The 13,084-nt window shown below is 40.3% G+C and overlaps 1 protein-coding gene across 5 annotated transcripts; it reads right to left on the bottom strand.

Moving 5' to 3' along the window:
• Window positions 1-4,152: 4,152 nt before the first annotated feature.
• POLE4 (DNA polymerase epsilon 4, accessory subunit) lies at window positions 4,153-12,488 on the bottom strand. 5 transcript variants are annotated; one of them, XR_004258286.1, is made up of 4 exons: window positions 12,035-12,142; window positions 11,702-11,786; window positions 10,982-11,023; window positions 4,153-4,471 (listed from the first exon to the last, which is right to left on the bottom strand). XR_004258286.1 is itself a non-coding variant. In XM_032243455.1 (4 exons), the coding sequence occupies exons 1-4, from the start codon at window positions 12,432-12,434 to the stop codon at window positions 4,458-4,460; spliced, it is 360 nt and encodes a 119-aa protein (XP_032099346.1). In that variant the 5' UTR covers window positions 12,435-12,488; the 3' UTR covers window positions 4,153-4,457. The 5 variants fall into 5 exon arrangements, 4 of the variants coding, with proteins under 4 accessions (XP_032099346.1, XP_032099342.1, XP_032099343.1 ...); XM_032243455.1 differs by lacking the exon at window positions 12,035-12,142 and adding an exon at window positions 12,216-12,488; XM_032243451.1 differs by lacking the exon at window positions 12,035-12,142 and adding an exon at window positions 12,216-12,476 and having other exon boundaries at window positions 4,153-4,395; window positions 11,609-11,786.
• Window positions 12,489-13,084: the final 596 nt, after the last annotated feature.

Below are 13,084 nucleotides of genomic sequence, written 5' to 3'. Positions count from 1 at the left end.
TCCTCTCGATTCTAGAATCTTCCATGCCTTTCCTTATTTACTGGTTGAAGTTTGTGGCACTGCATGTGCCCCATTCCTTGTTTGATTGCTGAGGTAAAATATTTTACTAATTTGTATGAACTTGGTGGTGGGAGTGGGGATTGCTCATTTATTAAATTAGGCATTAGAGAGACTGTGAGACATATCTACTTCACCATCCTGATCCAGATATGCATACAGCATACCATACACTGTTTCTTGAAGATTCCAAGTTAGCTAGATTTTGTAAATCTGATCAGGGAAACTAGATTCCTACAGGAAAGGAAGGAGAAAGAAAGACAAAACTTTAAAGAGTATTTTAAAAATGCAAGAGGGTACAGAGAACATTCTGAGCTAATCAGGGAAAAAAAAGAAAAATGCTTTAAGTGTTAAGATGTGCCAGAGATATGAAGCCTTGAATGAAGAATGTCAGACTCTCTGGTTCAGATACAAGTTAGAAATCAGGAACACATTTTAAAGTTTTCTAGGCTGAGCACAGTGGTTCATGCCTATAATCCCAACACTTTAGGAGGCCAAGGCAGATGGATCACTTGAAGTCAGGAGTTTGAGACCAGCCTGACCAACATGATAAAACCCTGAATCTACCAAAATTATAAAAAATTAGCTGGGTGTGGTGGTATGCACCTGTAATCCCAGGTACTCAGGAGGCTGAGGCAGGAGAATCGCTTGAGCCCGGGAAATGGAGGTTGCAGCCAGCAGAGATCATGCCACTGCACTCCAGCCTAGATGACAGAGCAAGTCTCCATCTCTAAATAAATAAATAAGTTTTCTACTTTTTAGCATAAGTTTCTCTGATTCTTTCTGAATATTAGGCCTTCATACTGTTAACATCAGACTTCAATAGCTTGCTTTTCCCCATCCCCAAGCATGATCTACACTATCAGGAAATTCCACTGTAGTGCTCTCAGCCAAATACACTGGGAATGCCTGGTCTCTTTCTGATCCATTAGCCCATGACTAATAGACACTGAGGCAGGCGGAGGACACAGGAATTGCTGACCACAAAGGAAGCCCTGCCCCTCCACAGGGCTTATACCAAAAGGTGGAAAACTGAGGAGTCCCCTGGAAGGCACAGGTGCCTCATTTGAGTCATCTCACCAACAGAGCTGAGTGCAGCTAGAAGCATTTATGGAATTTTTCAAAATATAACCTCTTGTGGAACTGGGAGAAAATATCTACATAACACATATCTGATAAATGCAAATTTAAACCACAATGAGATACCATCACATACCTATTATAATGGCTAAAATTTTTAAGTTAATACCAACTGCTGACATGGATGCAAAACAGCTGAAATTCTTAAACACTGCTGGTATAAGTGCAAAACAGTAAAGCCACCTTGGAAAATAGTTGGCATTTTCTTTAAAAATTAAACATACGGCCGGGCGCCGTGGCTCACGCCTGTAACCTCAGCACTTTGGGAGGCCGAGGCAGGTGGATCACGAGGTCAAGAGATCGAGACCATCCTGGTCAACATGGTGGAACCCCATCTCTACTAAAAATACAAAAAAAGTTAGCTGGGCGTGGTGGCGCGCACCTGTAGTCCCAGCTACTCAGGAGGCTGAGGCAGAAGAATTGGTTGAACCCGGGAGGCAGAGGTTGCAATGAGCTGAGGTCGCACCACTGCACTCCAGCCTGGTGCCTAGTGACTGAGTGAGACTGAGTCTCAAAAAAAAAAAAAAGAAAAAAAATTAAACATACACTTACAATAAGATCCAGCAATCCTACTCCTTATACCCAAGAGAAACAAAAAGTGATGTTCACACAAAAGCCTATAAGCAAATGTTGCAGTAGCATTATTCATAATAACCAAAAACTGGAAGTAACTTAAATGCCCTTCAATTGGCAGATAAACAGACTGTGGTACTTACATCCCATACGACGAAACACTATTCAACAATAAGAAGGAACACACTACTGATAACACACAACATGGATGAACCTTAAATGCCTTATGCTAAATTGAAGCCAGACTCAAAAAGCTACATACTGTGTGATGTGATTTATATGACATTCTGGAGGTGGCAAAATCATAGATTTTGTAAATCTGATCAGGGAAACTAGATTCCTATAGGAAAGGATGGAGAAAGAAAAACTTTAAAGAGTATAATCATAGATTACTGGTTGGCAGGGAGAATGTTGGTGGGAGGGGTTGACTACAAAGGCATGGCATGAGGGAATTTTGTGGTGATGTAACTTCTATATCTTTTGATGGTGATTTTAGGTATTTATTAAAGTTCAGAGCTGTACACTGAAAGACGTAAATTTTGCCGGAAAAAAACGAAGTTCACAAAAGAAAAATATGTCATGTGGAATAAACTTAAAAATAACCCACTTGATTGGTAAGAGAAAGCTCAGGAAGGGTAAGTGATTACCACATCATGGGAAGAAATGAATAGCAGGATGGGAACCAGTGTCTCTCCGCCCCTGTCCAGGATCCTTTCCACTACAGCAGTATTTCTGATTTTTTTTTTACCTTGACTTTCAGTCAGAAATATGTTAGTTTTCTATTGCTGCCAATAATAACTTACCACAAATTCAGTAGCCAATTGAAGGTAAACAACACTTATCTACCTCAGAGTTCTGTAGGCCAGAAGTCCAGTATGGCATGACTATATCTCTTGCTTGGGGTTACACAAGGCCAAAGCAAATGTCTCAGAATATGTCAGCTGGCCTGGCTCTGAGGAGGAGGCTTGAGGGGAAAATCCACATCCAACTGGACAGACTACAGGCAGAATTCTGTTCTATGCAGTTGGGGGACTGAGGCTGTTTCCTCGCTGGTGATCATCACTCCCAGCGTCTAAAGCCTGCCCACATTTCCTGCCTTATGACCCGTCCATCCTCAAAGCCAGCAACAGGCCTTGTCCTTTTCATGCCTTAAATCTTTGACAGTCTCTTCTGCCCTCAACCGGGGGAAAGCTGTTCAAGGGCTCATGTGATTACTCTGGGCCTGCACAAACAATCCAGGATAATCTACTTGAAGGTCAACTGATTCGTAATGTGACTTATACCTGCAATATCTCTTCTGCCATGTAATGTAACATGTTCATGGGCATAACACCAGCAGGTGAAGGTGATGGGGGCCTCCCTTCTGCCTACCACATACATTTTACACAAAGACCAAATATACACACATGTAAATGAAACAATTAGAACACTTACTTTTACTAAACTCAAGTTATTTCAAAATGCTAGTGGCAACACACATTGATTTCACATCCCACGAATGAGCTACAAACTGTAATCTGAGTCTATCTCGAAAATGGAGCAGTATTTAGAAAATAAAATTTTCCTTAGATACCATTAACGATAACATCAAAAATATTAAGTACTTAGAGAATAACATTTAACAAAATACATCAATTTGAAAGGATGTCCTTTCAAATTCCCATTTGCAATGATAATAGGAGGCCTAGAGAAGGGCCTCTGGGGTCTGTTTAATGCTCAAAATCACATGCAATGTTATAGAACTAATCACAAGCAAAACAAGACAATCCCTGGTTAGGGACATCCTACAGAATACCCAGCCAGCACTACTCAGGCTGTCAAGGTCATGAAAAATGAGGAAAGACTAAGAAACTGCCATAGACCAGTGAAGACTGGGACCAATTTATGTACAATTTATCACAATTTTAAAAAATGAGGTTACTGGTACATGCCATAGCATGGATAAGACTTAAAAACATTATCAAAGTGAAAAAAGCCAAACACAATAGACCACATTATTACATGATTCCATTCATATGAAAATGTTCTAAAATTGACTGTGGTGATTGGTGTACACATTTGTGAATATATTAAATACCACTAAATTGTACACTTTAAATTGGTGACATATAGGGTATGTGGATTAAATGTCAATAAAACTTAACAAAAAAATTAACTGGCTCAAACTAGGACCATATTTATTTGAACTCCTGAGGGCAAGTGGTGTTCATAAATTCTGGAACCACTTTCTGGTGATGTGCTGGAAAAATAAAAGAACAAAATCAATGAAAAGACTGCAGGTTAGAATGGCCGGCAGGAAAGATCAGGAAGGTCTGTGACCAGGTATGGTGGCTCTCCAGTCACAGGGCAAGAACAAAGGCAAGATTATAAAGCACACTAGACTAAAGCTGATCAAAAACCTTTATTCTGGTCCTCATCATTCAGTAAGCCACTTATGCAGAACATTTCTTCATCTCTGCTCCAAGCAGCAGTTGCTGCACCCAGGCTTGACATGGAAGACAAAAGTAGTGGAAGACCTTGCAGAGAAAAGCTAATTGATGAGATCTCTGCTTATCCCAGCATAGGTAACTGCAGAACAGGAAGAGTGTGTTTAAGCGCAAAGGCTCCGTTCTTCAAAGCTGAGGCCTGTAGAGAGGGGTGAACTGAAGGCTGCAGATGAAGGCTCACAAAACTGTTCCACTCAGCAATCAATCCAAAGTACCTAAATGTACAAAGAACAATGAGTACAGCACAAGACCTCAGGAGCTGGGTTAATGTAACAAACTGGGCAAAGTTAATGCCCAGTCTTTTGACAAAGACAAACCAAAAATACATGACAATAACAGCATATAAATTAGGAGACAAGGAATTTGAAAACTTGAGTTAATGGATTCTGAGATCTCAATTTGTTGAGAATGAAGGGAAAGGTACTGACTAGGCTTTGATAAATTAAGGACTTACATAGTAACTGATAGAGTAATCACTAAAAGAATAGAAATATTTAACTTCCAAGCTGACAAAAAATCAAATGATAATCTAAAAGAAGGCCAAAATTGAAATGAAATAATATATTATATAAAACAAGAATATAGAAAGCAGGACAAAATAAGACAATAGATTCAAATTCATAGATACGACCAATTATGTTAAAAATAAATGAACTACATGCTCCAGTTAAAGACTGTTTGAATTTAGGAAAATAATACAGTTAAATCCTGTTCACAAATACATGGAAAGATAAAAATTAAAAATTTACAAAAATACATACCATGCAAATACTAACTAAAGAAAGCTGATAAGCTTTAATATTATTAAACAAAATAGACTTTAGGCCACAAAGCACAATTAGAAATAAGAATAGCCAATTTACAAATAGAAAAGGCTCAATCGCCAATAATATGTAACAATATTAAATTTGTATATATCTAATCACATGGTTTCATAATATATGATGGTAGGCCCAGAAATATAAGAAGAAATAGTCCATAATCATAGCAGATTTTTAACACACAACTCTTTGAAATTGGTAAAATAAGCAGACAGAAGAAATTCAGTAAGAACACAGAAAATCTAAACTATGCAATGATCAAATTTGGCATTGCAACCCCTCTAACAGCATCACTGAATTCCACCAAATAATCCAAAACAAAATAATTCCAATCTTAAAAAAGTTTTCCAGATAATAGATAAGATAAAAAGTGGGCAAGGTGCAGTAGCTCACTCCTGTAATCTCAACATTTTGGCAGGCCAAGGCAGATGGATCACCAGAGGTCAGGAGTTCAAGACCAGCATGGCCAGCATGGCAAAACCCCATCCCTACTAAAAATACAAAAATTAGCTGGGTAGAGTGGTGTGAGCCTGTAATTGCAGCTACTCAGGAGGCTGAGGCAGGAGAATCACTTGAACCCAAGGGGCAGAGGTTGCAATGAGCTGAAATTGTGCCACTGCACTCCAGCCTGCGGAACTGAGTGAGACTCTGTCTCAAAAAAAAAAAAAAGATAAAAAGCATGTAATTGCCTGAATTGTATGAAGCTTACGGTATGAAAAAAATACTAATCTCTCTTATAAACAGGGATGCAACATGCATAATCTGTTTAAAAAATCTACATAAAATCTACAGTGAGCATAATTACTAAGGAAATACTGAAAGCTTTTCCTTGGAAGTCAAAAATGCCTGTTCTTAACATTTCCATGCAACACTGTACTAGAGATTCTAGCCAGTTCAGTAGGGCAAGAAAAAAACAAATATAAAAATGAGGATTGGAAAGAATTTCACAAAATTATTATTATTAGCACGATATACTATTATGTAATTAATGAAACTCAAAAATCAACAAATATGTCATTAAAATTAGTAAGAACTGAATCAAAACAAAATTTTTAAGTAAAAAATACTAAAAATGGAGCTAAGCAAGATGCTAGGTACAAAATTAACATATAAAATCAATTATATTTCTAAATACAGCAATATTTAGAAAACAAAATTTTCCCTTCAAATATACCATTAACAATAGCATCAAAAATAGTAAGTACTTAGAGAACAACATTTAACAAAATATGTCAAGATTTCTTCAGGTAAAATATTTTATTAAAAACTAAATATTAATAAATGGAAAAGTAGACTATATTTATGAACTGAAGAGTTCACTATTTTAAAGATATCGTTTCTCCCCCAAAGTAATTTATAAATTCAATACAATCTCAATTAAATATCCCTTTTTGTGGAATTTGACAGATTCTAAAATGTACATGAAAACGCAAAGATTCAAAAATAGCAAAGATCCTTAGAAAAAAACCAGGTGGGAAGATTTGCTCTCTCAGATAAAGCTACCATAACTGAGAGACAGTGTAATACTGATGTGAGAATACCCATCAATGCAAAAGAGATACAAATAGATCAATGGAATAGAACAGAAAGGCCAGAAACAGTCTTAATTGCTAAGAAAGGCAGCACTGCAAAGCAGTGAGATGTTATGGACAAGTGGATATCTAATTATGAAGAAACAGATGAGACTGGACCCCAACCCAATACACAGAAATTCAACACCACTGTTATGAAAGACAAAACTACAAAGATTTTAGCATATAAGAGAATGTCTTCATGACCACAGAGTAGGGAAAATTTTCTAAAATGGATACAAATAGCACTAGTTATAAAGAAAAAAATGGATACATTTGACTACCTTTATCTTTTAATGCTTACCAAAAGACAACCTTTTTAAAGTGTAAAACAGCAGGAAAAGATATTTCCCATATAATAAAAAAGATTAATATCTAAAATATACCAAGCATGGCTCGGCACGGTGGCTCACGCCTGTAATCCCAGCACTTTGGGAGGTAGAGGCAGATGGATCACTTGAGGTCAGGAGTTCAAGACCAGCCTGGCCAACACAGCGAAACCCCGTCTCTACCAAAAATGCAAAAATTAGCCAGCCGTGGTGGTGCATGCCTGTAGTCCCAGCTATTTGAGAATCTTTTGAACCTGGGAGGGGGAGCTGCAGGGAGCAGAGATCGAGCCACTGCACTCCAGCCTGGGTGACAAAGCAAGACTCCATCTCAAAAAAAAAATTAAAAATAAAAATGAGATAAAATATACCAAGCATTGTTATAAATCAATAAGAAAAAAACAAAAATACCTAACAGAAAAAAACTGGACATGATTATGAAAAGATGCTCAATGTCACCCATAATCAGGGCAATATGAATTAACACCACAATGCAACTATCACTTACATTCAGTGCCAGCTTGTCAAAAATCAAACTCTGGCAATACCAAGTATGGGTAAGAATGAGGAGCAATGGGAATTATCATGCACAGCTGGTAGGAATGTGAACTGGAATACAGGAAATTCAGCAGTACTTGCCAAAGATGGAGATATGAATACCCTATATATCCTAGGTCCCAGCAGTATTATATATTTTATACATACATATACATTCACCCTAGAGAAATACGTACAAGACTGTTCACAGAAAATTGTTTATAATAGGAAAAAAAAAAAGGTTTCCCAAATATCAATATTAAAATAGTTCAACTGTGGTACTGTCATGCAGTAAGGAACATGAACAAACGAGTTATGTGCAATCACACAGATGAATCTCATAAATGTATTACCATAAAGAAAACAGTTGTGTGACAAATGCTGACCAGCGAATGCTTATGGTTTGGTTCCATTTTCAGAGAGTTCAAAAAAACAAAACTAAACCTTAGTGTTCAGGGGTGTATGCTTATATAGTAAACTATAAAGAAAAGGAAGGAAGTAATTATCAAAAAAGTAAGGATACAGTAATGTGGGAAAGGGGAGAAGAGGTATGATGACGAATGAATACATGTGGGACTTCTGGGGGCTGACAATAGCCTATCGCTTGGCCTACATGGTGGTTACAAGGGTGTTCATTTTATCATTTACTGACTTTACATTTACAGCACACACTTTACATGTGTTGTATTTCATAAGACTTAGAATATACATATAAACATATTTGTATAAAATATCCAGATTACACAGGAAAACCAGTAACCGTTATTTGCAGGGAAGGGACCTGAATGTGGAATTAAGGGACAGAGAGAGGGTAGAGAAAGGCTGTTCACAGTCTTCATTTTCAGCTTCTACAATCAACCAGAGATAAAGCATGGAAGGTTTAATTGTGATAAGATATAAATGTTATTAGCTTTCACAACGTCAAAGTACCAGTATAGACAACACAAACTGAGAGCTACACGTGAACTAAAAAGGGAAAAGGGATACGTTCACTAACAGTCATATTTTACAGACTGGGGAGTCAAGAAATACATTAAAAGTTGGACACAATCACCACCAAAGACATTCTAGTATGTTATACAAACTGCAAAGGTAAAGAAAATAAAACTATTGATACAATTACCAAAAATCAGAAAGTCAGGAGGGGATTTATGGGGTTCTACAGGTTAGCCAAATTTTCATTTATCACAGCAGGAAGTCAACACATATCATCTACAACTGACAAATCAATGGGTAAGCATATTAGTTAGAAACAAACATAACCACCAGAAAAGCTCAAAACGCAGTGGGGAGACAGCAGCACCTGTACTTCATTGTAAGCCATTAGGTAACTATTTGATTTTTAAACATGAATCTATATTGCTTATAAAAAAGAAAAAAAGCTTCTACTTATACCATACACATCTAAGGACATAAGAACATTTATTTTACCAAGTACAACAAAATATAATGCAGACTGAACCCACAGGTGCTATGATGGCTAACATTCACACCTACCAATGTAGGACAGAGCAGAGGGATTCAATCACAGAGATAAATGAGGATGAAAGCAGAGTATGAAAATGAACACAGCAACCCTTCAATAAATGGCCATTTATTAAAAATCCAAGCCAAGCACTATGCTATGACAGAGTCTAGAGAGGAAAACTACATAAGATCTCCCCACTTCTATTCCTAGTCCCTCCAGTTTATTATCCCCAGAGCAGCAATGCTGTGAACTTGAAATACAAATCTGATCACATCACTCATGTCTTTGAAAAGCTGGTCATTAAACATGAAGAGGTAAAGTAGGCTCCAAACATTTTTGACTGGAGAACTTACAGAAAGTCTGTCACAAGGAGTGCCTGCCTTAGGTGAGCAACTAACAAAAGTTAATTTTAAGAAAAATGAGTAGGTGGAAAGAGAGGCTGCAGAAAAATCTACAAATTAAAAGAATGCTCAATAGTCTAGGCATGAAGCTGGCCATGGCAATGTATCTAATAAGACATTTAGAAAATATCTATCAGAAGGACCAGGGGCCTAAGTTGACATGGAGATGCAGAACAAAAGGAGTAAAAAACAGTGGAAAAAATCAAGAGATTTATGAAAGTAATAAGGCTTGGAGGAGGTAATGAGAACACCCTGGGAGAATGAACTGAGGGTACATGGCTTTTGCTAAGCTATTCCAAAATACAGTCACATGTTGCTTAACAACAAGGATACATTCTGAGAAAGATGCATCACATCTTTAGGCGATCCCACCACTGTGTGAACACCACAGAATGTACCTACACAAACCTAAACAGTATAGCCTACTACACACCTAGGCTACAGGGTATACCTATTGCTCTCAGGCTACCAATTTGAACAGCATGTTACTGTACTGAATACTGTAGGCAGCTGTAACACGATGGTAAGTGTATTTAAACATATCTAAAAATAGAAAAGGTAATGTATTTAATTAGGATGTTATGACTCACTGGGCAACAGGAATTTTTCAGCTCCATTATAACCTGATGGGATCACCCTCATGTGTGCAGTCCACAGCTGACTAAAAAGTCACATGCAGCACTTGACTATATATGTGTAGTGAAGAGTAAGCTGATCTAAGAATTAAGTAGCAGAAATAGCTCTAAGGCTAGGTAGCTAAAATGAGATATTTCAAACATTTGCTATTTTAATGACAAAACTGGCAGGCACGGTAGCTCACGCCTGTAATCCTAGCACTTTGGGAGGCCAGGGAGGTGGGGGGGATCACGAGGTCAGGAGTTCAAGACCAGCCTGGCCAAGATGGTGAAACCCCGTCTCTACTAAAAATACAAAAATTAGCAGGGCGTGGTGGCAGGTGCCTGTAATCCCAGCTACTCAGGAGGCTAAGGCAGAGAATTGCTTGAACCCGGAAGACGGAGGTTGTAGTGAGCCGAGATTGTGGCACTGCACTCCAGCCTGAGTAACAGAGCAAGACTCTGTCTCGAAGAAAAAAAAAAAAAAAAAAAAAAGACAAAATTTAGTTAGTACACAAGTTAATCCATGACTCCTAAGAACAAATAAATACAGACAAGTACAAGTCTTACTGCAGCAAAATAATCACTTCACACAGATTGTTGAAGAAAAAGGAACAGGCAGTGACCCTTTAAATGATGACAATTGTTTCTGATCTCTAACATGATAAGGGGAGCAAGCTTGATAGCTAGAGATGGCGACCAAGGTAGGAACCAAATTTTTGAATTCATCTAACTCCACTGGGATCTTTATATTCCCTCCTATTTTTTTATGGTTAGCAATTTTCAGGTAGAAGTTTTAATTCCCCAAGGGAGAAAACTCAACCTCATTAAGTTTAGCAAGTTACTTTTTTCTATCCTAATGGCAAGTACGGAGAAAGAATTATCCCTACAAAAACAAGAACCAGGCATCCGTTTTGTGAGGTTTTCAATTTCACATCAACATGCAAAAGACAGGTAGAAATGACTGCCCACTGAGAGAGAACTCACCTTCCAAAAAAGCAAATTCATCCACAGCTTCTATTGCATTATCTGAAACATAAGGTAAAGGAATACCTGACTAATTTCAGCCATGCTGACGTCAGTCCCAAAACAGCACAATCTGCAGTGAAGGGCATAAGGCTTTGGGCAAACGAGCACATTTATAAGATGCGTTCCTTGTTGCCTTGATATCCATATCTACGCTACCAGCAACTCTTATATATATTAGCTGTCTCTCTAGAAGATTAAGAAAAGCATAGGCAAATCCATTCAATGTAGGGGGCTGGGAGGTTCCTAAATTAAACCTATATTATTTATTCACTTTGCTCTGAAAGTCATCAGAGAAGCATGTGGCAATACATGCAGGGAGCCTGAGAATACGGTCTATAAATGCTTACACAGGTGAGAGTTAACCAGCCAGACAAGAGTCAGAAATCAAATCCCCAGTTGCAAGTGAAAAAGAAATATCTTTTTCAGGTGCGATTTGGCAGAAAGTATGAAAGGATCCAGTCAGCTCTGGCAGTCCCAGACTCCTTCACACTCTGCCCCCAGCACCCCAAGCAGACAGACTCTACAGGCAGGGTTTCCTGGCATTGTGGCCAACAGAAACCATCATGGGGAGAGACGCTGTGGCACCTCTCAGATCAGAGTGATGTCTTCTCAATCTGCGCAAGGGGAAACCAGCCCCGCTCTCCCTTGTCTGTCCCCAGACACGCAGTGTCACTCTACCCAAGTCTCTCCTCTGAAGAGTTTTCCTTTTTCCCTGCTGAGCGCAGCAGTAGGCATCTTTTGCAATGGTCTCCACAAATAGCTCCTGTGTAGTAAAAAAGCAAAGTTTTAGTAATGTGTTCTAGCACACTGACGAGGTGAGGGCTCCAGTTTGTGAGTTGGGGCAGAAAGGGAGAAGAATGGCTCAGGGTCAAGAAAATGTTCTGGAAGTTAAGATTGTCCTGGACTTCATGAAGGTGGATTCCACTACCCTCTTCCCAGTATTCTCCCTCATTCACTAGAGACTCCTACAAGTTCTGTAAGAGGCCCTGGAGATACAAATTAGTCACTCACTATCCGGGTCCTCAACATGAAGGAGGAGTGTTAACAAAACATACAACTCGCATAGGTTCCCGACTTCTTCCCTCCGCCTTCCGGGTCCACGCCCACATCTCAAAACCTTGCCCACGCCGCCCTAAGCCCCGCCCGCGCTCCCCTCCCCCACCCTCCGCGTGCCCTCTCGCTGCAGCCGCACCGCTGCTCGTGCCAGAATGAAGATGGCTTCCTGTCCCGCTAGCGTCACGTCGGGGTCCGCCTTCACCAAGGCCTTTACTCGCGCCAGAGGCAGCCTCGAGAGACGTGCCCCAGGCGCACTCGTTGGGGCTGGGGGCTGCGAGGCCGCTGTCTCCCCAGCGGTTCCGTCCTCCTCTCGGGGAGTCCCGCTTCCTGAAGCCACCGCCACCGCCGCCGCCATCCCGGCCCTGAGCGTGCTGCGCGCGGCCGCCGACTGTGCGCGCGCATGCGGCGCAGGCCCTTTCCCGCGCGGGCTGGAGGCCACACCCTGTGTTGGCGCGCGGCTCCGCCCCTACGCGCAGGGCCCTCCCGGGAATCCCGGTGGGCGGGGACCGGGCTGTAGCTCTTCCCGCGCGCCTGGCCACCCCTGGGCTGTTGTGGACTTGGTTGACGCCACCGGCCACCCTCTGGTCCCATTGGGCCTGTGGAGCCCAGGCACCGCGCTTGGTTCCTGTGCGGGGCTGGTAAGAGAAGTCTAGACCTGGCTCTCCGTCGACACAAGAGTGTTCATCCTCGCGGGCACGTGTCCGAGGGAGGCCGGGACATTCCCTGGAGGGCCCAGGATTGGGGAAGAGGGTGCCAAGAAGGCAGCAAAATCTGGACCAAATTCAAGGATAACCAGTTATAGATGCTCTTGAAGGAGGGGTAAGGCTTTTGGCAGGCAGAAATGAAGAAACTCAGTCCAGGCAGAGGAAACAAGAAAAAGATGTGGAGGCTGGAAGGGATGAAGTTGTGATGAGGCATCCACGTTTGTTCAAAAAGTGGTTGCATCACAGCTTTGGGTCTCAAATTTGATCTCAAGATCCCTTTATGGTCTTAAAGATCATTAAA

Source organism: Sapajus apella, unplaced genomic scaffold (genome assembly GCF_009761245.1).
Source record: "Sapajus apella isolate SASKATOON/1434 unplaced genomic scaffold, GSC_monkey_1.0 scaffold52, whole genome shotgun sequence".
In the NCBI taxonomy this organism is placed as follows: Eukaryota; Metazoa; Chordata; class Mammalia; order Primates; family Cebidae; genus Sapajus; species Sapajus apella.
This window is presented reverse-complemented; position numbering and strand designations above follow the sequence as displayed.